General features: G+C 41.7%; 1 protein-coding gene across 3 annotated transcripts in view; it reads left to right on the top strand.

Moving 5' to 3' along the window:
* LOC137384089 (leucine-rich repeat-containing G-protein coupled receptor 6) overlaps window positions 1–27,590 on the top strand; it is a 267,409-nt gene that overhangs the window by 83,460 nt on the left and 156,359 nt on the right. For 2 of the 3 annotated variants that reach the window (XM_068057687.1, XM_068057689.1), the window contains exon 2: window positions 10,436–10,507. In XM_068057687.1, coding sequence (XP_067913788.1) covers window positions 10,436–10,507 — 72 coding nt within the window. Of the gene's footprint in view, window positions 1–8,295; window positions 8,368–10,435; window positions 10,508–27,590 lie in introns of those variants that run through there. The other variant, XM_068057690.1, reaches the window with a different exon arrangement.

Below are 27,590 nucleotides of genomic sequence, written 5' to 3' on the forward strand. Positions count from 1 at the left end.
TTGGCAAAGAGAATAATTCTGGAGTAGCAGCAAAAAATGTGCAATACACTGGCAGACATTCCAGCGACTCTACGCACATTTGCAGTGAGATTGAAGGAGCTAATCTCAAGCATGAGTGGTGTGATGTCACAGGCCTTTGTGATGATATCTTTGTCCATGGAAAGAGTGGCCACGTGCATGAAGCAACAAATGCAGCAATCAAACAAGTGCACTCAGGCCCTCATCAATGGCTTGCACACTATGAATTGCCACCATAAATAGGACTGGTGATACCCTAGCCTTGGCTGTTCATCTCCCCCCCCGACTGATCTGCAGCAAAATATTCTCCAGCTCATTGCTAGCAGGGAAATGCGGCTGGACCATGAGAAGGAGAGAAGGATAATGGGGACATGGAAGTGTGCACTCGGCTCAAAGTGTTTTCACATTTCACCTGTTGCCCCTCCCCCAACCCAGTCAGGCTGCCTCATATCCTGTTCAGGTGCAGATGAGGCAGTCTTTGTTGGGGCCCTCATGAGCTCCAAAACCCAGATGTCATCAACCAAGAGCATCTCAACAGTCAGAGCAGGGATCTACGTCTGTGGAAGTCACAGGGTTTGATAAGATAGGTAAGATAGAAACACTAGGAAAAGGAAGAATAAAGATTTGCATTTGCACAAGGATATGCACCTAGGTTTGTCGCACACTATTAGACAGTTGTGCTCCTGTTTCATTTTTCAGCCACATAAATATTATTTGTTCACACAATTTTCCTGTCTTGCCCAATTTTGCTTGCTGCCTGGCAAGTTGGGCTTTTCACTTAGGATGAATGGTAAGATAAGACTTAACGCTGAGAATGGGGGCTATGAAAGGATGCTTGGTTCTTTGCATGACTGCTTTATGTCGGAGGAAGGGAGGGCTGGGGTGGGGGCAGTAGGTTTAGCGTGTGGCTGGCAGATAGGTGGACTGCTGGAATATAACTGAACCTTGCCATTATGAAGGCATCCCATTAGCAATGTACCCTGTTGCTGGTGCACTGACTCCATCACAATCCTTTTCCTCCTCCAAAGAGGCTCTGCACTCTGTACCTTGTTCCTCCTGAAGGTCCAAACCTCGCTGTGCAATGTTGCGGAGACCATGGCTGGTATGCACTGAAAGGCAGCTCCAGAGCTGTTGAGGCACCTGAAGGGAAGCCTCAGCAAACTGACGGTTTGTTCACTGACACATCTGGTTGACATATATCATTCCTTGTAGCACTCCTGGGCCTCATTGGTTGGGTTACTCATGGATGTTATCAGTCACGTTTTAAGTGGGTATCCCTCCTTTCTGAGCAGCCAGTCAGCAAGTCTGCTTCAAGGTATAAAGAGATCAGGGCGATGGACTGACGCAGGATGAAAGAATCAGGGCAGCTGCCCAGGAATCCTGCACCCAGTTGCATGATCATCTTTCTGTGGTTGCACTCCAGCTGCATATTGATGGAGGAGAAACACTTGTGGTTTATGAATATTACTGGGTGATCTGGGGTGTGTTAGTTATCAAGTGTGCAGTTAATGATGCCCTGCATCGGTGGGAAGCCAGCCGGAGTCGTAAACCTGAACGCCTGCTCATTCTAAGTGGCATCATCTGGTGCAAAGTGTACAGAATTGCCTGCCCTGGCAATCATGGCATCAGTCACCTGTGTACTGTATTTGTGGGTGAATGACTGTGAGATCCTGCAATTGTTTCTGGTAGATCCCTGGGAGGAGCCAGAGGCAAAGAAGTTGAGAACAGTGGTGACAGCCACTGGTAAAGCATGGTCACCAGTTCCACGTGGCAGCAGGTCTTGTTCCAGAGGATGCAAATGTCTGCCACCACCTGACACGACACCGAGCCTCCAGAGACACTGGTATTCTGGCATGTCAAGGAAACTGATCCACTGCCTGTAGACCTTGTGTTGCAGGTACGACCTCCTGCAAGCCGCACCTCTCTGCTCATCCTTTCTCTCCTGTGGAGCAATAGGTCCATGAGCAGAAGGCTGCTTTTGCACATGGAGTTCCTGGTGGTGCTCTTTCTGCTGCTCTTACTGAGGTCCAAGCTAATACAGTTTAAGCAGCACCCATGATGCTGATCTGATAGATCACAGCTGCAAAATGGAGATTAGATGCACAAACATCAAAAGTAGTGGAAGTAACCATTCAGAACAAGTACTGTGAACAAAGCCTTTCACACAATTAGGCAAGAAAGCAGCTGTGAGGTTTCAGTATTCATGGGAATTTTCCATGTCATTTCTACAGCCCTCTCATAAGAACATAAGAACTAGGAGCAGGAGTAGGCCATTCGGCCCCTCAAGCCTGCCCCGCCATTCAATAAGATCATGGCTGATCTGCCCCAGACCTCAACTCCTCTTTCGTGCCAGCTCCTCATAGCCCTCAACTTCCCAATATTTCAAAAATCTATCTGCCTCCTCTTTAAATACTTTCAGTGATCTAGCCTCCACAACTCTCTGGGGTAGAGAATGCCAGACATTCATTACCCTCTGAGAGAAGAAATTCCTTCGCATCTCAGTTTTAAATGAGTGTCCCTTTATTCTGTAACTATGTCCCCTAGTTCGAGATTCCCCCACTAGTGGAAACATCTTCTCAACATCTACCCTGTCAAGCCCCCTCAGGATCTTGTACGTTTCAATAAGATCACCCCTCATTCTTCTAAACTCTAATGAATAAAGGTCTAACCTGTTTAGCTGTTCTTGATAAGACAACCCCTTCATCCCAGGAGTCAGGCTAGTGAATCTCTTTTGAACTGCCTTCAATGCCAGTATATCCTTTCTTAAATACAGGGATGAAGACTGTACACAGTACTCCAGGTGTGGCCTCACCAACACCCTGTACAGTTGTAACAAGACTTCCCTATTTTTAAACTCCAACCCCCGAGCAATAAAGGCCAAAATCCCATTTGCTTTCTTAATTATTTGCTGCCCCTGCATGCTAACTTTTTGTGTTTCATGCACAAGAACACCCAGATCCCCGTGTGCTGTACTTTTTTGGAGTCTCTCTCCATTTAAATAATAGTTTGCCTTTTGATTGTTCCTACCAAAGTGCATGACCTCACACTTTCCTACATTAAACTCCATCTGCCAAGTTTTTGCCCACTCACTCAACCTATCCATATCCCCTTGCAGATTCCTTATGTCTTCATCACAACATGCCCTCCCACCTATTTTTGTATCGTCAGCAAATCTGAATATATTACATTCTGCCCCTCCTCCAAGTCATTAATATAGATAGTAAATAATTGAGGCCCCAGGACCGATCCTTGGGGCACTCCACTAGTTACATCTTTCCAACCTGAAAAAGACCCATTAATCCCGACTCTGTCTTCTGTGTGTTAACCAATCTTCAATCCATGCTCATACATTATCCCCAATACCGTGAGCTTCTATCTTGTGCAATAATCTTTTATGGGGCACCTTATCGAATGCCTTCTGGAAATCCAAATACACTACATCTACCAGTTCCCCTTTATCAATTCTGCTTGTTATATCCTCAAAGAACTCTAGCAAATTGATTAATTACTCAATTACTACTCTGTTCTTGCCTTGTTTTCACTGGCAAGATCCAGGAAGCCCGTGCAGCCACAGTTAAATCCCAAAAGTCATGTTGATATTGCTCCTAATATTGACATATTGGCATTAACATGCCTGTCCTGAGGTGAATGCTCTCACGCAGCCTAAAGTGCAGCTGTTAAATATGGAAGTCGATGGATTCGAGCCAGCTTCCCATGGGCTTTAAATTTCAGCGCTTTTAACCCACTCCCAAACCCATTCACTCCTGTAAGTAAAAAAAAACCCATAATGACTGCTGTTTTATTTCTTTCTCATTTCAAAAAATATCTTCACTTTCTGTTTGTATGTGTTTTATTTGAGTTATTGGGTCAGTGTCAGTTCAGATTGCCCAAGAATAATAATAAAGATCAGGTAATTTGATCAGCTACTCCCTAACGGTACCTATCCCACTTTCCTGAACTAAGGTGTCCCCTTGTGGAACAAAGGCTTAGGGGCATCCAAGTGCACACAAGTACTGCTGCAATCGAGGTCCTGTCTGCTGTCAGGTGAACGTAAAATATCCCATGACACTATTTCAAAGAAGTGCAGGAGAGTTCTCCCCAATGTCCTGGCCAATATTCATCCTTCAATGAACATCTCAAAACAGATTATTTGATCATTATCACGTTAATGTTGGTGCAATCTTGCTGTGCGTAAATTAGCTGCTGTGTGTCTTACAATACAACCATAATTATACTTCAAAAATACAAAATTGCCTATAAAGTGCTTTGGGACTTGCCAAAGTTGTGAAAGGAATTATATAAGTGCAAGTCTTTCTTAACAGTTATGAGACAATCATGGCGAAATTTTTTACCCACATGACTCTAATCAGACTTAAGTCAACTGAGTCTTGAAATGTCCCAAGTGCAGTATGATAAGAGATGGTGCAGTAGTGATAATGTCACTGGACTAGTAATCCAGAGGCTTACACTAATGCCCTGGGGACATGGGTTCAAATGCCACCATGGTAGCTGGGGGAATTAATTCAATTAATGAATTTTTTAAAATGGGAATTGGAAGCTAGTCTCAGTAATTGTGCCATGAAGTTATCAGCAATTATTGTAAAAACTCATCTCATTCACTAATGTCCTTTAGGGAAGGAAATCTGCTGTCCTTACCTGGTCTGGCCTATATGTAACTCCAGACCCACAGCAATGTGGTTGACTCTTAACTGCCTTTCGAAATGGCCTCGCAAGCCACTCAAGGCAATTAGAGATGGGCAACAAATGCTGGCCTTGCCAGTGATGCTCACATCCCATGAAAAAATAAAAAAAGACTTTAATAAATGGCAAAGTATTTTCTAATTTTACTATAGATTACCAGTAGGATCTATTTAATTACTCTTTAAAAAATGTAATAGTATTAGGAAGTAAATCTTCTGTGAATCATTTAGGCACTGCAGTGACAATAGCCATTTTGCTGCCTTGCCAACATGATATGGCTCTAATATTTACCTATTAAATTGAATTTAATTTGAAATGATTTCTGTCATCTCCGAATACTCACACAACTTCCTCTATCCATGAAAATATTGGTTATCTTTGATACAATAAAAGACTGAACACTATTACAGACCAGTAGCTCTCACATGGAGAAGGCCATGACTGGTTATGGAGGTCTAGCATAAATGAGAGTGAGAATCTGAGTCATGACGAGGAGTGAGTGACGGATTATGTCCCAAGAGTAGCAGAAGTGAATGAGCAGCCAGGTGAGGAGGAAGCAGCAGCTAAGGGCTGAGGCTTACGAAAGAGTGTGGGAGGCCAAGGAAGTGAGGGGTAAAGAAGGTGTATGGTGGTAATGGGAATGTCACTTGAAGGAGCAGCCACCAATGCTGTTGATGGGCTCAGCAACATCCTGGCAGGCATAATGAAGGTAAGTTATCATTGTTTTGGAATGTTTGTTGCATTATAATAGGGAACATCTCAGCATCTGAAAAAAGATTGAGTGTATTTTTTCATCAAATAAACACAGAAAATGCTGGAAACACTCCACTGGGCAGGCAGCATTCATGAAGAGAGAAATGTAAAGCTAATGTTTCAGGTTGATGACCTGTTATCGGACCTGACCTGATGAAAGGTTATCAACCTGAAACATTTTGGGATGCTTTGGGATATCCTGAGATCATGAAAGGCACTAGAAAGTTCTTTCTTCTTTCACTATTTCACCTCTCTCCATCATTTAATGCTTTCTCGAGAATTAACTTAACAAGCAAGATTTCAATCATTGACTCTTTCTTAACCTTTTTTAAATCTCCACCAAAGTTCATCACCTGTTCCTTTATTCCTTTATGAGGAACCTCAGGATGTTTCTTTATGTAAAACATTGCTATGTTAATGCAAGGTTTTGCTGTCTACTATTTCACTGGATTTAGCAGGAAAAAAAGTTTATTCAAAACAGATATACATAGGAGTCTCTACAGTTTATTTCTTAGGCTTAGTCCTTATGTTAAATCAATATTTTACCAGCAACAAGATCTTTTAAGATTTGATGTGTTGTTACAGTCACAACAATAATTAATTGGTACATTTTAAAATAACTGGCTATGGGTTTAAATACATATCTACATGCACTTCATTAATTTTCCAGTTGGCAACTATCTGAAAAGATTAAAGTGTTATGTTATTCCCTACTTTTTAGAATTTGTTATGCGCTCTTAATGTAATAACGAACAATTGCAATATTCAGGTTTACCATTTCAAACTGATACAGGATAGTGATCTGTGGATAAATGTCGCCAATATAAGAAGAATATTTACTGAAATTATTTCTCAAATATTGATAGCAGGGCACAAAGTTCAGACTGGGTGGTCTTGTTTTGTTTCCCAATGATATTAACATTCCTTTGTATTTCAAGGTCTGTGAAATCCAAAAAGGTCACATTTCTGCGTGTTGTAATTCTAATTATCGTGCCTATCAAGAGTATTTTTACTTTGAGATAGTTATGGGAAACAGTCAAAAGATACTTCAGTAGCTGTTTCATCTAAATTAAGGGAAATGCAGTAATTAAAAATAATTATTCTGTGTCCCACTGGAGCGCCTTCATTTTTGATTATTTACAAAGGCCTTTAGCCGTAAACGCATACATAGAGATACTGATTTTAAAGTCCACATTAAAGAAGTGTAATTCAAAAAAGTTATGTCTTTTCCAGAACAAATATTTTCTTAAATATACTTTTGAGAGAATATTGAACACATCCTTCAATATTTTAATTGCTTGATTATTGTACAAACAATACAAGTTATTGTATTTCTGAAGTGAGATCATTAAAAAAAACATAGTAACAACTGAGAGAAAACAACAACATATAGAGGGATGTAAAAGAATTTATTAAGCAAAATCAATTTCCACCTATTAACATTCAGATCAGATTCTTAAGTGGTTTTATGAATCGTTTGAATTATTTATGAATCAAATTATGATTTTGTTCAAAAATACAGTGGCTGCTGGAAATCCGTAGAGCAGGAAACAAAGTTAACATTTCAGGTCGATGACCTTTTCATTAGAACTAGAAGATGTTAAGAGATGAAAAACTTTTAACTAAGTGCAGAGCCAGGTAAAGGGGGCAGGGAAAGAGTAAAAGACCTGTGATTGGGTGAAGGGCAGGAGTGGTTAAATGACGAAAGAAATGATGATGGTGCAAGCCAAATGAAATGATGAAACAAGATGATTCCGGGGAGGTGTAAATGGTCACAACAGAATAGCAGAGGATGAGGGAAACATGGAAGGTTGGATTTTAAAGCCCCTCTGCCACCGGGAACGGTGGTGGGGGCAGCAATGAAGATCGGTATGGAGGAGGCCGCCACCGATCCCAATGGCGGCAGGCCCCGTACCGATCTCGGCAGCGAGGCCTCCGTGGCGGCTGCCCTGCCGCTCGGTGATGGGACCCGCATTCAAAATATGTTACTGCCATGCAGGCCACAGCGATTCAGCCATCACATTGTAATCTTTATTCTGGCGGCCGACAATGCCACGCCTTTGAATCCCTGTTCAGGGAAACATGGTGCAACACCTGTGGGGAGAGGGGGTGGGTTTTTTTTCTCTGTGCAGGGGGTGGGGGGGGGAGAGCGGGGTTAGAACGCCTCAGATTGGTTTGGGGGGGAGGTGATGGGAAGGGGTGAAGGACAAAGGTGTCTAACTTTGTTGGGGGTGGGGGGGGGGGAAGGTCAAATTTTCAATAAAGGTAATCTGGAGTGGGAAAGGGCAGGAATGTTGTGATATGCCATTGTGGTGGGAGAATGCATGGGAAGACTTGTCCATTCATTTTTTTTAAAACTCTAAAGTAACTGGCCTTCTAAAAATTTAAAAGCTCATTTCGGGCTGCAAGCCCTTTAAAAATGGCGCCAGTGCATTGGTGCTGGGCGCTGTTGCCCGCGACGGCTTGCCCGCCCCCTCTACGTGATGGGGGGAGGTGGACGCCGTGATCATGCTAGATGAGCCGCTGTGTTTGAAATCGCGGCGGCTCAGCGAGGTAGTCCCTGTGCGTGCGGGCTGCATTTTTGTACACCCGCCGACTATTTTGGTGGTGGATTCTTAAAATGCAGCCCGGAAACTCTGGTAAAGGGAGGGCACCCATGACCTGGGAATATGACAGAAGGAAGGCAGGTGGACCCCGGGGGTGCGGACTGCCCCAAGTACCAGCCCACACCTCTATCCCCATGGCTCTGGTGCAGGCAACAACAACACCTGCTGTCTGAGAGAAAATGGGAGAGATGATTAAGGTCTAAAGTTGGTAAACAATGTAAGGCAGAAAATAAGGAATAGTAATTTGGATCTCCTTTACCTGCTGATGAACATTCATACATTGTCAATGGTAAGTGAAGTAATAATTGCCATAGACTGAAATTTCTACAAAGGTGTGACAAATGTATTATATCCTCAATTCAAGATTAGCACATCCCCTGACAGCATGGAAATCAGGTTCCCATCCAACAGCTATTATTGCCACAATTTTTTTGAAAATTTGAAATCAGATGAAAATAATAATGCATCTCCTTCAGAAATTAATCTTTGGAACATTTTCTTTGAAATAACACCTGTTTTCTCGATCCCCATTACAAAAGCCAACATGTTTTTCAGGACAGAGTAGGGATTAGATTAAATACACAGTAGATTACTGTGAAATCCTATGACATATTGAGGAGGAAGACAACATCGTACAATCTGTAACCTTGACATTTGTGCTGTGATCCTGTTTGAACTGTGCAGAGTTACTGCTTGAAACTGAAAGGAGCTTACAGATTTTTTTTTATAGACACACATCTTTGTGAATAAGTAGGAATGCTCTGTACTCAGCATAGTAAACACAGCAGCCTAGAAACAGCATTGTACTGTGTCCATTTTACAGGCGTAAAGTGGCCACCTAAGGGTCCAATATGTTGTGGGAATGAGCATGCCTATTCTGAACCAGAAGTTGCCGCCATGGTGTATTTCGCTTCCCGCTAGGCATGCAGGACATCTTCCAGAAGTATTAAAAAGTGCTCATTACATTATTTAAATAAGGTCCGAAGCTTGTTGTGGGACTATTTTAAGGAATAGGTCTGTTCCAGTGCCAAATGATAAACTAGCTCAGCAAACACTGTACTAACAGGCAACAATAACCCTGCAGCAGCGCTAGTTAAAGGGTTTCTTTGACCAATGTGCTATCTTGGTGCTACTTGGTTATTGGAATGGTCCAGAATGTTTTTTTCTTTGTTCTTAACATCTGTTTTGTATTTCACTCAAATTTTTTTTTTTTTTCATTTTAATGATATTCATAAAAGATTGCTTAAATCAGAAAACATGTTTCCTCCTGCTAAGATCAAGTAGTTTAAAAGTTACTGTGGCTGAGTAGATAAGTAACAGTTTATCTTTAGATTGTGGTCTTGAATGGGCAATAATTTACTGTTTATTCACAAACATTAAACTTTCATATTTTTTATAAAACAAGTAATATACATAACTAAATTTGTATTAATTTACTTTTACTAACAGAAGACACAATAAAAGAGCAGATCTCAACTCTTGGTAATACTCGTAAAATAAAATACTAGGAGCTAAATTTCTTTTTAGTGCCCTTTGGTACTATTAAGAGGTACTATTAGCCATTAAGAGTGCCGTGTTTTAATGAGTTGCGGAGCCATTTCTGACTCAAATAAGCACATATAAGTGCTATCTCGTTATTTCAAGCATGACAGCTTCCTGAATAATTGGAGACTTGCTTCAACATTAACCTGCTTTGGTGAATTAAAAAATAGAAATGTTACATTCGAAACAAAGCATTTGAAGTAAGTGGGTTTGGATCAACTTGAAGATTGCCCCATTCTTCAAGATTTCAGTCCTTAATCCCAGTTCCACTGAGTTCTGGCTTTCAGCCGTATTGCCTGCAGCGCGGACTTTACTGCAGGACAGCAGGTAACAACTGGCAAAGAGGTCTTCACTAGCCCACTGCTAAACACCTCTCAAGGGTTGGCAAAGTGCAGCAGTGGTATTGCCCTGAGAAGAAACTACTTCCCCTGGCTACTTGATGGTCAGAAATATGCTGAAGGGGAGAAAACTGAAGGAAAGAGAGTACATAGCAACATCAGAATGGAGTCAAGGAAAAATAGTCTGAACCATCAAAGCAATTATTACATTCGTTAGAATTGCTGTACACAGTTGGCATTTAATAGCAGAATCAGGATGACTGACCAGTCTAAAGCCAGTTTTTGTCAATAAATGGCTACAAGTTAAATATTGTTCTTACTTTCTCATCAATGTGTTTCATGTTTCTATCATTTTATAAACCAAGATATTTCAATATTATGCTGTTGATTTCTAAATCTAGGAATGACAATGAAATGGCAGTATCTATGAATGATGGATTTGTTTTCCAATTTTCTGTTTTTTTTCTCTCTTTGCAGTGACTTGAGCATGAACAATATTAATGAGCTACAGCCAAATGCGTTTGGAGATCTCCACTTTTTGGAAGAACTGTAAGTCATAAAACAACATCTAGAACACGAAATTATGCTATGGGTTGAAATTTTGGAAAAGGATAAGATGCAATTAATATTTCTTTCATGTTTTTTGCATAACCTTAAACATGTCTGAATGCATTTATAACTTGTCCCTGTAAGAACCTGCCTTATCAAACTAGCAGAAAAAAGGAACTTGAACTCACATAGCACTTTTCACAACCTCAGGACATCTCAAAGTGCTTCACAGCCATTGAAGTATTTTTGAAGTGTCATCACTGTCATGATGTGTGGAAACACAGCAGGCAATTTGCACATGGCAAGGCCCCTCAAACAGCAATGAGACTGACGACAAGATAATATTTGTTTGGTAGTGTTGGTTGAGGGATAAATATTGGACTGAACATCAGAATATTTCCAAGCTATTCTTCAAATGGTGTCATGGCAACAGATTTAACCACATTTGAAAGGTGGCACCTTGGACACTGCAGCACTCCCTCAGTACTACACTGAAGTATCAGCCTAAATCATGGGCTGAATTTTATTCTCCCGCTGCCAGGTCAAGATAATGCGCTGGTTGGGCCACCCCCCTCCCCCCCCCCCCCCGCAACTGCAAGCTGCTCAAAGTGCAGAGGTCACCCATTTGTCCCCTCCCTACACTATGAATGCACATTTGACACCATACAGCCCCCTCCCCCCACCCCCCACTACACTGAAAATCTTAAGTACCCCCCTTCCCCACCTCGGCAGCGCCAGCTCTCCCTGCACAGGAAAGTGATGGCGTGTGAGTGCCGGCCGCCACTCGGAAGATCCTGGGCAACAGGTAAGATCTCTGACAATATTATTTAAATGCATTCATTTTCTTAATTTACATAATCAGCGGCAGGGGAGGCCGCCATGGAGCCTCATTGCCGCCGGGAAGATTGGGCCCGGCACTCCTGGCATCGAGCTCCGGGGCAGGCCGCTGTTGGTACAATCCTCCAGCACCTCCCCCCCCCAGTGCCACGGATCTCGACGTTGGGACCTCAACAAAATCCAGTCCTATATGTGCTCAAATCATTGTAATGGATCTTCAATCTACATCATTCTGCCTCACAGTTAAGAGTGGTACAGTGCTGAGCCATTGTTAGCACATAAGTGATATTACCCTAATCTCAAAGTGAATATTAACCCACGAGAGGTTAAATGGAAACAGCCTTAGTACAACTTTAGTTGCCCATTACAAAGAGCAATGAAACTACTGATGCCCTTGATAATGTTAGTTTGCATTTTACACGACATAAAGTTGGCATGATTCAATAGCCCAGATCTTGTACTCGGCCTGACATCGGGTTCCATGGCGTGGGGGGCGACGGTGGTGGGGGTGGCCGGAGAAACAGAGCAGCAGCGGCCACCACGGAACCCACAGATTGCTGGGCCCGATCTTCCCAGGGGCAGGCAAGCTCTGTGGTGGTACCTCCATTACTCTGCGACATGACCCTAGTTTAAATATTTAAAATACCTCTCTGCACAAATTTCAATGTCATCGGCTGTGATTTTCCCAATCGTTCCCAATCTTGAGCTCAACGTGCGGCAGTCATGGTCCTTCACTTTCCCATCCACAAGAAGCTGGTGCCACTGAGGAGGTGAAGGGGGTCAACTCTGCATTCTATATGTAAGGATAAGGGGATATTAATGGAGTAAAATGAGCCAAAGATAATCACAGCAAAAAAGTCAACAGGACTAGCATGAATTTTGCTTATTAAGTTCTTGAAATTAATTTGTTTGCAAGTTCATATATTTTTCTAGTTGCATAGATTTTCTTTTACTCTGATGAGGGATTCAATTGTTGTTCTGCACAGAAATAAATCCCAAAGTCTGACATATCAATGGCTCAAAGTGCAAGCGAATCAATACTTTATCTACCCCTAGACAACTCTTACATATTTATTCTTTGCCACCTCATGATAAAGAATAAAAATAGCATCAACGTCAGTTACGGTATTCTGGAGATAAAAATCCCTTTGTGTAAAATATTAAAACCTATAAATGATTGTTGCTAATATTAACCGACAAGCTTTGTGCAGCATTTCTCTAGATGCTTATTTTAAGAGACACCAGCGCATTTAATATGAACAGTTTGATTCCTGCACTGATATGATCAAATGAATTCCATGCAACTGTGTTAAACATTTGTTTACTAATATCTCAATAGTAATTTGTATGCTTTAATCGCAATATTTGGTGTAAATAGAAATATTAGACCGGTTGACATTGAATTTGGAGTTTTGTTGGCTAGTTCACTGCTGTTTACGATGAGTTCACATCTTGAAGATTACGTAATAATTTATCATACATGAAGAAATGTTCTTTTTGAAATACCATGACTTACACTATTGGCAAAAATTGCTAACTGAAACTTAATGGGCCGTAGGTTGTTCCATTCAAACGAAATATCTAAAACAGGGATCACTAACTGAAACAGGAATGGGCATTTTCCAAGTATGACCACAGGGAACCTATTGATGCCTGTTGTGACGCGACTGTTGTAACTTAGATTGAAAAATGGCAGGCAGCTACTCAAATTATTTTACTCACTTAACATTTTTCAGATAAGAACTGCATAGACAATATTTTTAAGTGTGGCCTTGTTTCAGTAAAGTATGCATAATTAAAAACTCAACTTTAAATAGAAAATGAAAATTAAAAGCTGGTTAAAGTTTTTAAAAAGGAAAAGAACTTATGTAGCGCCTTTCATGAGCTTCGGATGTACCAAAGCACTATACAGTGTCACGTTCATGGGAAGTGCAGTGATGGAAATACCAAAAATAAACTGAGAGTTATAAAAAATAAAACAATTTAAAAGACTGGTACACTTGCCTTCAACAAGATAGAGGACAAAGTTAAAGGACATCCACCTTCTCCTGTACTGAAATACACATTCATGTCTGCTAGTACTAAAACTGGTTAACCCGGTCTGCGTTGAAAATTTAAGGACATTCTAGCAGGGCATTTAGAAAAATTCAAGGTAATCAGGCAGAGTCAACATGAGTTTGTGAAAGGGAAATCGTGTTTAACCAATTTATTAGAATGCTTTGAAGAAGTAGCATGTGCTGTGGATAAAGGGGAACCGGTGGATGTACTGTACTTAGATTTCGAGAAGGCATTTGATAAGGTACCACATGAAAGGTTATTGTGGAAAATAAAGGCTTATGGTGTAGTGGGTAAATATTGGCATGGATAGAAGATTGGCTAGCTACAGGAAACAGAGATTAGGCATAAATGGTTAATTTTCTGGTTGGCAAGATGTAATGAATGGTGTGCCACAGGGATCTGTGCTGGGGCCTCAACTTTTTACAATTTATATAAATTATTTGGATGAAGGGACCGAAGGTATGGTTGCTAAACTTGCTGATAACACAAAGATAGGTAGGAAAGTAAGTTGTGAAGAGGACATAAGGAGGTTACAAAGGGCTATAGATAGGTTAAGTGAGTGGACAAATATCTGGCTAATGTAGGAAGATGTGAAATTGTCCATTTTGGCAGGAAGAATAAAAAAGAAGCATATTATCTAAATGGTGAGAGATTGCGGAGCTGTGAGATGTAGAGGAATCTGGGTGTCCTAGTGCTTGAATTGCAAAAGGTTAGTATGCAGGCTTAGCAAGCAATTAGGAAAACTAATAGAATGTTATCGTTTATTGCGAGGGGAATTGAATATAGAAGTAGGGAGGTTATGCTTCAGTTATACAGGGAATTGGTAAAACCACATCTGGAGTAATGTGTACAGTATTGGTCTTCTTATTTAAGGAAGGATGTAAATGCATTGGAAGCAGTTCAGAGAAGGTTTACTAGACTAATACCTGGAATGGGCGGGTTGTCTTATGAGGAAAGGTTAGACAGGCTAGGTTTGTATCCGCTGGAGTTTAGAAGAGTAAGAGGCGACTTGATTTAAACATAAGATCCTGACAAGTTGGATGTGGAAAGGATATTTCCTCTTGTGGGAGAATCTAAAACTAGGGGTCCTTTTCCTTTTCAGCCTCCTTGTCTCGAGAGACAATGGGTAAGCACCTAGAGGTGGTCGGTGGTTTGTGGAGCAGTGCCTGGAGTGGCCATAAAGGCCAATTCTAGAGTGGCAGACTCTTCCACAGGCACTGCAGGTGAAATTGGTTGTCGGGGCTGTTGCACAGTTAGCTCTCTCCTTACACTCTTTTTCTGCCAACTGCTCTCTTTGAGTCTCTTTGACTCGCCTCTCTTCAGCCCCACCTTTATAGCTGTCCGCCAGCTCTGGCGATCGCTGGCAACTGGCTCCCATGACTTGTGGTCAATGTCACAAGACTTCATGTCGCGTTTGCAAACGTCTTTAAAGTGGAGACATGGATGGCCGGTGGGTCTGATACCAGTGACGTGCTCGCTGTACAATACATCCTTGGGGATTCTGCCATCATCCATATGGCTCACATGGTCAAGCCATCTCAAGTGCCGCTGGCACAGTAGGGCGTACATGCTGGGGATGTTGGCTGCCTCAAGGACTTCTGCGTTAGAGAGACGGTCCTGCCGCCTGATGTTAAGGATTCTCTGGAGACAGCGAAGATGGAATGGGTTGAGATGTCGCTCTTGGCTGACATACGTTGTCCAGGCCTCCCTGCCATATAGCAAGGTACTGAGGACACAGGCCTGAAACACTCAGACTTTTGTGATCTGTGTCAGTGCGCCATTTTCCCACACCCTCTTGGCCAGTCTGGACATAGCAGTAGGCTTTCCCATGCACTTGTTGATTTCTGCACTCGGTGTCACTGTTTAAAAATAAGGAGTCACCGATTTAAGACAGAGATGAGGAGAATTTTTTTTCTCTCAGACGGTCGTGAATCTTTGGAATTCTCTTCCTGAAAAGGCAGCGGAAGCAGAGTCTTTAAATATTTTTAAGGCAGAAGTAGACAGATTCTTAATAAGCAAGGGGGTGAAAGGTTATTGGGGGTAGAGTGGAATGTAGAGTCGAGGTTACAATCCAATCAGCCGTGATCTTATTGAATGGCGGAGCAGGCACGAGGAGCCGAGTGCCCTACTCCTGTTCCTAGTTCATATGTATGTGTGCTATTCACAAAAACTAGCTAAAACAAAAGCACTTGCAGATTCTCCATCTCCAGCCACAATCACTATAATAAAGTGTGACAATACCTCATCTTATCAAAATAGACTGCCATCAGAAGATATTGTATAGCCCTTCAGGAACTGAAACCTAAAGCCACATGGGCCAGATTAACATTTAATGAGTTTACCTTTAGTGGTAATCTCTTTTGGAGAACAAAAGTGAACATCAGGACATCAACCAGAAATCTCCAGCCACAGAGAGAACATCGAAAGCCATCTTGAATTCCAGCACAAAGCTGAGAGAGAGATCAATTCCTGCTAAGACAGTTGAACCCTGCTGAGGAGAGTTTGCAACCAACTGCAGCAGAGAAATAAGAGAGTGACTTTTAAACAACTCCTCTGCCTGTAAAAAATGAACTAAGGAATACAAGCATCCTCTTCAAACTGAGGTATTGACTGCCAGAAGACTTCAGCAACCCAGCAAGTGCAAGACAAGCAGTAAACAGGCCTGCAACTTTCAAAGTTTACCTTCCAAGAGGATCCAAGAGGTTTTTCCTGAAAACAGCAAACTTTTACACCTTGAACTCTTAATGCCTCTTACCCTTCACTTTCTATCTATCGTTTCTTGAGTGTGCATGTGAGAGTGAATGTGTGCATTGGTGGTGGTGCGATCATTTTGGGTGATTATTGTTCAATAAATATTTAATCTTCTGTATCAAGCCTACAAGAAAACCTGTTACTGTCCGTTAATTTGGCAAATAAAGCACAGGGGCTGAAACAATAGTTTAACAAAACACCATCTGCGGTCAGTTGAGAGGCGACAAGGGAAAACCAGCCACCCTACTTCCCACCTGCCTGGAACAACAGCCAATGAAGTATATTAAGTAGATAAATAAGTTATCCTATCTGAGTTCAAGTACAAATTGCTTTAATTTTCATTGAGACAATTATTGAATAATTCTACTAAATCACAAATGGACAAATAAAGAATAATATATAGTATATTGAAATTGTAGGAACGTTTCATTCTGAATCTCAACCTTTATTTTCCTACATGTTTATGTGTCCAATCTCCCAATCGTGCTAGCGTCTGAAAATACATTGGTCTTTTGTCTGACCACTTTTTAAAACCAAATATCTGAAGTGGTAAACAAAAGCATGTGACAATCTACTTCGTTGATAGGAAATGCACAGATAATGATGTGCCCATACCTCAGTAATATTATCAGCATGACTGTCAAAGGACTTTAGATATTTTGGGTCAGATTGTGGCACAGAATTTAGGGGTAGATATTATTTTGCTTCATGTTTAGGCTGACAAATGAGGACCTATAAATAACCTAATAAGCACAAAATTATTTAATGGCATTAAATCTTTCTTTAATGTCAAGCCTGATACTTTGCCAGCATCATTGATCTATGCATTTGCCTGATCCTCAAAATCCTGTTTTTACAGGTGAAAACTGTTAAAATCCAGAGATGATGAAAGGTAGAAAGGCTCTTAACTATGAAAGTCAAAGCATCTGTTTAAAAAAAAATTCCATTAAAAGATATAAATATACTTAAATCTAGGTCTTTAAAACTGAATTCTGTCAAGAAAAACATCAGACAAAATTAATATGAATAAAAATATGATTAGTAAAGTGGAATGGAAAACATTCATATACATAGACACATCACATCCAAACATGTATACTTACAGTAGCGTAAAGTTACTTTGTAAATATTTTGACCCTCTTAAAATTGATTTAAATCTAAAAATCATTGAACCAGTAATGGAACACTTAGTGTTAACCTGAACTATTGAACTCCACAGGTTGAAATGTCAGTTAGTGTATTCCAGTCCCTTATGACCAAAGTCGTGACTGTTGAGTTCTTAACGGAATTCCATTTTACATTAATATAAAAGCAAAAAACTGCAGATGCTGGAAATCTGAAATAAAAACAAGAACAAGCATTTCCAGCATTTCTTGTTTTTATTCCATTTTACATTGTCATTTTGGAGCAAACTCTAATTCCAGAAAAAGTCACATTCGGTACATTTTAACTATTGGGTGGTTAAGCAGCAGAGCATGCCAGTCTGATTGTGCCAGACGGAGGCCCTTATTAACATTTATGCGAGGCGCTGAATGCACCAAATGGACATTTCGATACAGCTCACCAGAACCAGACCAGTGCAATATCGGTTGGCCCAGCAGCCAACCAAACAAGGAAAAGTTGAATTCAGTGATGGTCGCGGGATGAAGAGTTGCGATAATGGATGAGAGGGAGCCTGTGGCAGCAACTACCCACATTATTTTTCTTGTTCCGCCAGCTTTTTCTGAGCGGATGGTCTACGGCGGTAAAATATCATCGGGGTCCTGTGCACATCATAAAACCCCAAGGGACATAGATTAATATGGTTCCTGTCTGATTCAGGTAGGCAGCTCGGCAGCCAATGTAAGGCCCCAGAAAAACTTGTCAGAGCAATGGGCCTACCACCTTCATTTAAACTCCACTACCACCCAATTTCCATCAGGCAGAGGGCGTTAAAATCTCCCCCATTTTATCTACATTTAATTTGAATGACTGCAAGAAAGCAATGAGAAAGATTATTATAATTGGGGCATGGATCAGTTACAAATGCATTAATGCGCAACTGAAAGACCAGCAGCGGTTTGCAGGGTAAGAATGACTTTATAAGTACCATTGTACAATAGTTATGGTACTGGACTAGTAGCTTAAAGATACTGAGTTCAAATCCCACCATAGCAAGTTGTGAAATTGAGTTCAATAAGTTTTGTAATATGTAGATTCGGACTCGAAAAACAATGACCATGGAAGTTGCTGAATTGCTGCAAAAAAAACACTTTCAGTAATGCTCTTCAGGGAAAGGAATCTGCCTTTCACAACAGGTCTAGCCTAAATGTGACTTCAGTTCCACCCTATGTGGTTGACTCTTGATGCCCTCTGGAGTGTCGAGCAAGTCACTCAGTTGTAAATATAAATTGCTTTGAGTTGCAGTCCGCCATCAACTTATTAGGGTAACTAGGATGCTCAATAAATATTGCCTTGTCAGTGTTGCTCGCATTCTGAGAACAAATAAAATTGAGTTATCGTGCATTTTTTTTCAAAGCACTAAAGAAATTGAATCACGATTGTCTGTAATGTATACTTTACCTGCCACTAAAACACATGCATTCATAGATATAAACTAGATTGGGAATCTGTCGGGTAGATACAGAGGTAAACATAAAATACTAGAAACTGCAGTTGGTGATATTAGTGACAGAAGACCTAAGGTCTTTTCTGTCTGCTGTTTTAGGAGAACAATTAACATAATTTTAAAAAAGGTGAACACCAGGATAAAATGAAAGTGTGGAGGCCATTTGATTATTGTGTCAGACAGCTGGCCAGAACAATACTTTGGCCATACAACGTGACCGGCCTTTTAAGGCTCGACCTGGAGTTAGCGGTCAGCAGCCAAGCAAGGGTGCTCGCTACTGACCTTGAAGTAAGCCTCGCTGATAGCTAGCCATCTTAATTCTAACTCTATTGCCATGCAGACTGGTTGCAGCATTCTTTACTGGGCAATCACACCAGGGAGCTGCAGTGATGTCCTCAAGTTTCCCAAGCAGCCAGTCACATTAAAGGATTTGCACAGACACTCAACCGGGAAAAAAGGCAGTTAATTAAAATCACTTCTACATTTTTTTTTTACAAATGCCGAATTAAAGAGTGGGACATACACAAGAGGCGAAGGTAGATGGTAAAAGAAAATTCTGAAAAAAATGTTTTTATTTAAATAAAATTAAGAAATTTTGTTTTTAAAAATTTACTAATTAATCATTTAACAGTTCGAATGTTTCATAAAATTTTATTTATCACATTGCCATTAAACACCCAGTTACACCTGATTGCAAAAGGTGTATCTTTGTATGGGGTTATTAACAGCGACGTGGGAGCAGAAAAGGGGAAATTCATGCTGATTTCAATGACTGCTGGCTCGGGGCTGGGACGGGAACATCCACAACACAGCCTGTGTCGGAGCCTTGAGTGACAGACCGTAGCTTCAGGATTTCTGCTCTTTTGCACATGCCCGATATCCTGAAGTTGTAGTTAGTTTTAGAGGGATAATGATGCTGAAAACTAACAATTCACCATCAACCACCCCACTGCCCCCCGCAAAGTCTGGGCCATCATTTCTCCAGTTTTCACCAGGCATCAATTCCAGACTATTAGCTTCACCAGATATTTATACAGGCCATTCAAATGAGCCGAACTTGGAAAAACAGCCAGGGTCAGTGGCGATTAAGTCGGACATACGCTAAATACATAGCACCTAATTTACATTGGGGCAAGGGGGCGGCATTGGGGCGAGGGGGAAGGAAAATTGGCTGTACGCACAATGGTATCAATCACAGTTTTTGCAGGAGATGCATGCATTGCCAAGTACAGCCTGGTTCTGAAAAAGATATTTGAGGCCTGGTGTGCACTGAATAAGCTGATCACTGGTTGCGGGTAGCAGGTGGTGAACTGCTTAACATGTATTGATCTGTTTTCTTTTCTTGTTCAGCTGTGACCTGGATAAGGCCTTCCTGTCACAGTGAAATTACACTGAAATATTAAAATAATGCCATCTGAAGATTCCAGAGTCCCCATAACATATCAAGGGTAGGTGGTGTGGGGGTGTGTGTGTGTGTGTGTGTGGGAGGTCCTATAGCAATTCAAACAAAATGCAGCAATTAAAATAATTTACACCCCACCCTCATTATAATATGGGAGCAAAGTGATTAGTACAACACTCTGTTCCCCCCTCCACCCTCCCCACAAACCAATCAGCCAGTGTTCCTGATCGCTATACTGTGACTCCTGCTAGATGGATGTGTTGTGGACGTCTGATCCTTTTGATAAGAGCAGAAATCTTTTCTTTCTTCAAATGCAATGAAAACAGAAAACAATTTGGCAAGTCATACAGTTAATCCAGGTGAAATCATCTTTAGTGCTTTATGCCAAGACAAACAGTTTTCATCCTGCCTCTTTTTTAAATAAATCAACAGCAGCGCCCAGATTCAAATGCAAGGCCTTAGATTTTTGTCTGCTGCGGAAAGGATTTCCATATTAAACTAATCCCATTATGAAACAGTGTTCTCCATTTGACAAAGGAAAGGATATATTAATATGAGCTTAATCAGGCTAATCTATGAGCCTCTCCGTCAGTTGAGGAAAATGTCAACAGTCCCAGATGTGAACTTCTTAACATGTACTGAACTGCTTAACATGTAGTGATCTGTTTTCTTTTCTTGTTCAGCTGTGACCTGGATATGGCCTTCCTGTCACAGTGAAATTACATTGAAATATTAAAATAATGCCATCTGAAGATACCAAAAGTCCCCGTAACATATCAAGGGTAGGTGGTATGTGTGTGTGTGTGTGAGGAAGGTCCTATAGCAATTCAAATAAAATGCAGCAATTAAAATAAATTACACCCTACCCTCGTTATAACATGGGAGCAAAATGATTTAATGAGATGGTAGGAAATTTACACCCTTGAGAAAGCAAGTTCTAACAGAGAGTGTTATAACTCACGGTTTTATAGCAAAAATGAGATACATGTTGCTTAATAAAAATGTTTAGGCACTATACCAATGAGGCACATTACAGTTAGAAGTCCAGTCAAATAGAAATAAACAATATACTTCTGTGAGCAGTTCAAGAAAATTAGGTTATTTCATTGTTTAATCGCTGGTAAAAGCTTTGATGAGATTACATTTTATCATGAATAATTATCTCTAAAGTCACATGGAGAAAAAAAGCTACTGAACATATTTCAAGGACAAAGGCGACAGAAGTTCTCCTGACTTCTGAAAAGAATGCAGAATCTGCTCCTGCTGCAGTCGATGGGGGTCGAGTTCAGGGAGGATCTCCATGAGGTGAAGAGCCAGCAAACTTCGCTCTTTGCCACGGAGGCCTCCAAGATCATCTTCCGGTCCAGAGTCTGCTCCATTGAGCAGGATGAGACATGCTCGCATTTCTTCTTCCAAAAGGTACACAGAGACAGCTCTGTGATCGGCAGCCTGAAGGAAGAAGATGGCTCAGTAACGTCAACGCAGTCTGACATACTAAGGATCAGCAAATCCTTTTATGCCGGGCTGTACAACGGGAAACCCATGGAAGCACAGCCTCCTAGTCCTTGCTGTCATCTATCATGGAGGTCTTAGTGCACGGGAAAGTCTGGTCAAACCACTAACTCTGGGCGAGCTGACAAAGGCCGTCACGTCCTTCAAGATGAGTAAAACTCCCGTAAGCAACGGCTTGCTAGTTGAGTTGTATTCAACTCAATGGGACTGGATCAGCCCAGACCTGCTGGAAGTGTACAAGAGTATGCTTCTGGCCGGCAGCATGTCAGAATCCATGAGGAAAGGCATTATCACCCTCATCTACAAGCGGAAGGGGGAGAGGGCGGAAATCAGAAATTGGCAGCCCATCTCACTGCTTAATGTGGACTACAAAATTCTGTCCAAGATCGTCGCCAATCGGGTCAAGTCTGCTCTGGAGTTGTGCTTCACCCCGTTCAGACCTGTACTGTACTTGGCAGGAAGATCTCCGACAGCCTTGTGCTACTCAGAGATATGATTGCCTATGTGTGGGACAGTGGGGTGGACACCTGCCTCATCAGCTTGGACCAAGAGAAGGCTTTTGTCAGGATATCGCACACATACATGATTGATGTGCTGTCCAAAATGGGGAGGGAATCCTCAACTGGATCCAACTGCTCTACACAAACATCAGTAGCGCAGTTTCAATCAATGGGTGGGAATCGGAACATTTTCCGATGAAATCTGGAGTCAGACAGGGCTGTCCTCTCTGCCCGTCTTGTTTGTTTGCTGTATCGACCCCTTTCCTGAGTCCATTAGGAAGGACGCGGGCAAAAGAGGGGTGACAATCCCAGGCAGCGGAGGCACTCAGGTCAAAGCCTCCATGTACATGGACGGCGTTGGCGTCTTTTGCTCAGATCTGCTGTCTGTTTGCAGGCTGATGAGCATCTGCAACCAGTTCGAACTGGCCTTGGGAGCCAAAGTAAATCGCGGCAAGAGCAAGGCCATGTTCTTTGGGAACTCGGATGACCGATCCTTTGTCCCCTTCACCATCAGGTCAGACCACCTGAAGGTGCTGGGGATATGGTTCGGTGGGGCCAGGGCATGCGCCAAAAACTGAAAGGAGTGAGTAGCCATAGTAAACCATAAACTGAGCATGTGGGAGTAGCGTTCTCTCTCCATCGCGGGTAAGAACCTGGTCATCAGGTGCGAGGTGCTCACGTTGTTACTGTACGTAGTGCAGGTCTGGCCCATACCCCACTCCTGTGCCGTGACAGGGACACGATGTTCAAACCTCTGGATAAAGGGGGAAAAAACATACCCAACATCGCCCTGACAACGGAATTTCAGATGAATGCATTTTCTATGAATGTGTTAAGGCATCTGAAGAATCTAATTTCAAGGCAAAAACTGGAAATGGCATTATTCAACGTAAGTCCTGGTGTCTGCCTGGATTTCTGGTGCTAATTATGTGGGTGACAATGGAAAATGGAATGTAGATCTGTTATGCTGGATCTCTGCCCACATTAATGGTTGTCTGGGTGCAATTCTAGCCATGCTGGAGAAGTTAGATCTTGCCAGCTACAAATAAGGGGTAATTTTCCCCTTCCCCACTTGGGTGGCAAATTGGCAGAAAGGATTGCCTATCTGTTCTCGAAGCAACCTGGTTTTCATTTCCATTGCAATTCACGGTAATTAAAGTTGGGTGTGTTCTATAATGGGCGGTCAATCCACCCCACTGATTTACCACCCAAGTGCGGAAGGGGAAAATTATTGTAGATTCTTTAGCTGACTCTCTGAGACTGCTTACAAAGTATAACTACAGTTTTAATGTTAGTTACTGAAATTTGTTTCATTATACATTTTTTTTTAGCAGCTTGATGCTGGTATCTGTCTAGTAAGGCAAGGGCAGCAGGTGCATGGGAGCACAACTACCTCCAAGAACCCTTCCAAGTCACAAACCATTCTGACTTGGAAAAATCTTGCCGTTCTTTCAAAGGCGCTGTGTCAGAATACTGGAACTCCCTAAATCCTGGAATACCTTACCTAAGCACTTTTAGAGTACCTTCACCACATAGACTGCAGCAGTTAAAGAAGGTTGCTCACCACTACCTTCTTAAGGGCAATTAGGGATGGGTAAAAAATTCTAGCCTTGCCAGCGATGCTCATGTCCTGTGAATGAATAAAAATAATTATTTAACAATATTCATAAAATGGGTCCTAAGTAAGCATCATTAAAACAAATACAGCTGGGGGAAACATGTGAGGCCAAAGAGTCTCAATTAATTCATAGAATCATTTAGCATCATAGAATGGTTAAAGCACAGAAGGAGATGATTCAGCCCATCGTGTCCGTGTTGGCTCTCTGTAAGAGCAACTCAGCTAGTCCTACTCCCTCGCCTTTTCCCCATAGCGGTGCAATTTTTTTCTCTTCAGATAATTATCCAATTCCCTTTTGAAAACCATAATTGAATCTTCCACCACCACCACACTCTCGGGCAGTGCATTCCAGATCCTAACCACTCACTCCATAAAGAAATTTTTCCTCATGTTGCCTCAGGTTCTTTTGCTAACTTAAATCTGTGTCATCTGGTTCTCGACCCCTCCACCAATGGGAGCAGTTTCTCCCTATCTGCTCTGTCCCGACACCTCATGATTTTGAACACCGCTATCAAATCTCCTCTCAACCTTCTCTTCTCTAAGGAAAACAGCTCCAGCTTTGCCAATCTATCCATGTAACTGAAGTTTCTCATCCCTGGAAACATTCTCATAAATCTTTTCTATACTCTCTCTAATGCCTTCACATCCTTGCTCAAGTGTGGTGCCCAGAATTGAACATAATAGTCCAGTCGAGGTTGAACTAGTGTTTTATAAAGATTAACCATAACTTTCTTGCTTTTGTACTCTATGCCTCTATTTATAATGCCCAGGATCACGTATGCTTTATTAACCACTTTCTCAAACTGCCCTGCCACCTTCAACAATTTGTACACACATGCCCACAGGTCTCACTGCTCCTGCACCTCCTTTAGAATTGTACCCTTTATTTTACATTGCTTTTCCTCGTTCCTCTGAACAAAATGTATTGCTTAACACTTCTCTGTGTGAAGTTTCATCTGCCATATGTCCACTCATTCCACCAGCCTGTCTGTGTCCCCTTGGAGTCTATCATTATCCTCTTCACAGTTCACAATACTTCCCAGTAAACTGTTTCAAATTATTTCATTTTTTTCTCTATGGAAAAGTAACATAATCTTCATATTGGATTTCACCAGTCTAAAGGAGTTCAAGGCTGTATAGTAGCAGTTGAGAAATTTTCTACAACAACTTGCATTCATATAGTGTATTTAACATAGAAGGCATTTCCCAGAGGTGTAATCAGACAAAAATGGAAACCAGAGGAGCTATTCAGAGGTATGAACAAAAGCTTGGTCAAAGAGGTAGGTTTTAAGGAGGCTTTTAAGGGAGGAGAGAAAAATGGAGAAGCCAGGCAATATTGACCATATGAGAAATCGAGAGATTTCCTGAGTGCCCTATCAATGGTTCCATAGCACTTTATTATCGATGGCTCCCACTTTTACCTTGTGAAATCCAAAGACTTGCATGGCCTATTTGAGGAAGCCAGTCCATCCTTGGGCAAGAGGTGGAAAGGTTTAGGGATGAATTTCTAGAGCATGAAGCCTAATGACAGAAGTCACAAGTGCCAATGGTGGGGCAAAGGAAGGGGATATGCACAAGAAGTCCGAGTTGGAAGAATGGAGATTTTTTTGGGGGGGTGGGGGGAGGAGTTTGTAAGTTGGAAGAGATCACAGAGATAGAGAGACTTGAGGCCATGAAGGGATTTAAAAATGAGAATGAGAATTTTAAATTGTAAGTGTAGAGGGACCAGAGCTAATGTTGCTTAACAAGAACAGGGATGATGGGTGAGTAGGACTGTGGTGCTGGAACATTGTGGATGAGCTGAAGTTTATGGAGTGTGGATGATGAGAGACCAGCCAGGAGTGGTCACGTTTGAAGGTAACAAAACATTGTTTTCAGTGGCAAGTGGACTGAAGTAGTAGTGGAAATAAAAGGTATTTGTAATGGAAAGGATATGGGGTCAGACGCCAAGCTTGGGGTTGCATAGGATGCCATGGTTGCAAACAATTTGTTTCAGCCTCAGACAATGGCCATAGACAGGGATGGAATCAGTAGCAAGGGTATAGAGTTAGTGGCAGGGGCTGAAGGTGATGGATCTGTGCTTCCCAATTCTTAACTGGAAGAAATTGTGGCTTATCCAAGAGGGGAAGGTAGACAAGCGGTCAGACAACACAAAGACAATGGTGAGTTCAGGAGAGGTGGTGGAGAGGTAAAGTTGGGTGTTGTCAGTTGGGTGTGGAAGTTGACCTTTTGTCTGTGAATGATCCTAGAGTAATAGGTAGTTTTGTGAGAGGAGAGTGATGCCTGAGTGCATGGTGTGGTCCAGCCAGATCTGCTGATGGATGGCTCAATCAGTTCTGTGGCAGACAAGGTCAAAGCCTTCCTTGCACCATGGGCTTGTGGGGGTGAGTTTTGCAGGCCAAACACTGAGAGTCAGGGAGAGGAGGGATACACTTTATAGGATTGATGTCACCACTGCCAGAAGCACCTGGTTTCTGTGTTTTTTGTTCAGAATTACACTGGATTAATTGACACCCCAACAAATTGCATATTATGTGATTATGTAATAATCAGTTTAACAGCTTTCAATTGGAGTTGGCCTTGGAATATCCAAACTGGAGCTCTGATAAGGAAATGTTTTAAAATGTATTGGGAGGTATATCTCACCATGCCAAATTTTTTCAATTAGTTGTTGAAATATTTTGTCCTGTCCAGTCATTCAATGAACTCTGCTATACAGATGCAACAATAAAAAGAACAGACACAGTTTTGTCCATTTTTCCACCATCTATAAATTGATCCAGAACATTTCATTCAGAGTGGCATGTGCATATATGTGCGGGTTTTATTCACATACATCAAGTGCTGCAGGGCAAAGCTTGCAGCACATGAACATGGGATGGAAAGATTGGACTGAAATTGATAAATGTAGAGCATTGACATGGAGTATAAACCTCAACTTCTGCTGATGTTCAGCTTAATGGTGTCGAATGCGCTACAGTGGCCTGCAATGTGAGGAGTGCAATGTGTCACCCACTTACCACCTGTTACTTAGTCATTGCTGTTTGTAAATTTTTTAGTCCAAGTGGTAGTGCAGTCAATTTGTACAGTAACCAATTAATCTCATTAAAACTAGAAATTTGTGTGTCAAGGATGAAATGCTCTGCACTGCATTGCCAACGCATTCATCTCACTCAAATGGAACAGGTGAAGAAGCTGCAGTGAATGAGCTGGAGTTTTCATTTGAAGGTGAGCTACATTAAGCTTGCTTTTCACATTCCAGGTTGTTATGCATCATGCAGACTGCATTCAGCACTCCAGTGGCACTGACCTGGGCAGAGGGGGATCAGCAAAAACAGGAAAGTACTTCCTCTGTTTAGTGGTGTGCACTTCTTCACTAATTAGCAGGTCTACCGCAGCATGCACAGCTACTTGCAATGGCAGTAAAGACCTGCCTAGAGAGACTGAGATTTAGCAAGGACCAAGTGACAGAACTGTGCCGTCTTCCACAGGAAAACTTAAAGATAACAAGTAACATCCAGGGCCCGATTTTAACTCTGTGTAAGTGAATGGCTTTTGAGTGAGTTGTCAGTGTCACTTTTTATGGATTACATGCATTCCTTTCCAACTAGCATTGGGGACATCAGGGACTGACTTTTAATGATGAAGGGTCATTGACATGAAAAGCTAACTCTGTTACTCTCTCCACAAATGCTGCCAGAACTGCTGAGTATTTCCAGAATTTTCTGCTTTTATTTCTGAAGTTTAACCTGCTAGGGTGGGTGGATTCTTGTGTAAGGCAGCATGTTAAAAGACCA

This window comes from Heterodontus francisci, chromosome 25 (genome assembly GCF_036365525.1).
Source record: "Heterodontus francisci isolate sHetFra1 chromosome 25, sHetFra1.hap1, whole genome shotgun sequence".
Classification (NCBI taxonomy): Eukaryota; Metazoa; Chordata; class Chondrichthyes; order Heterodontiformes; family Heterodontidae; genus Heterodontus; species Heterodontus francisci.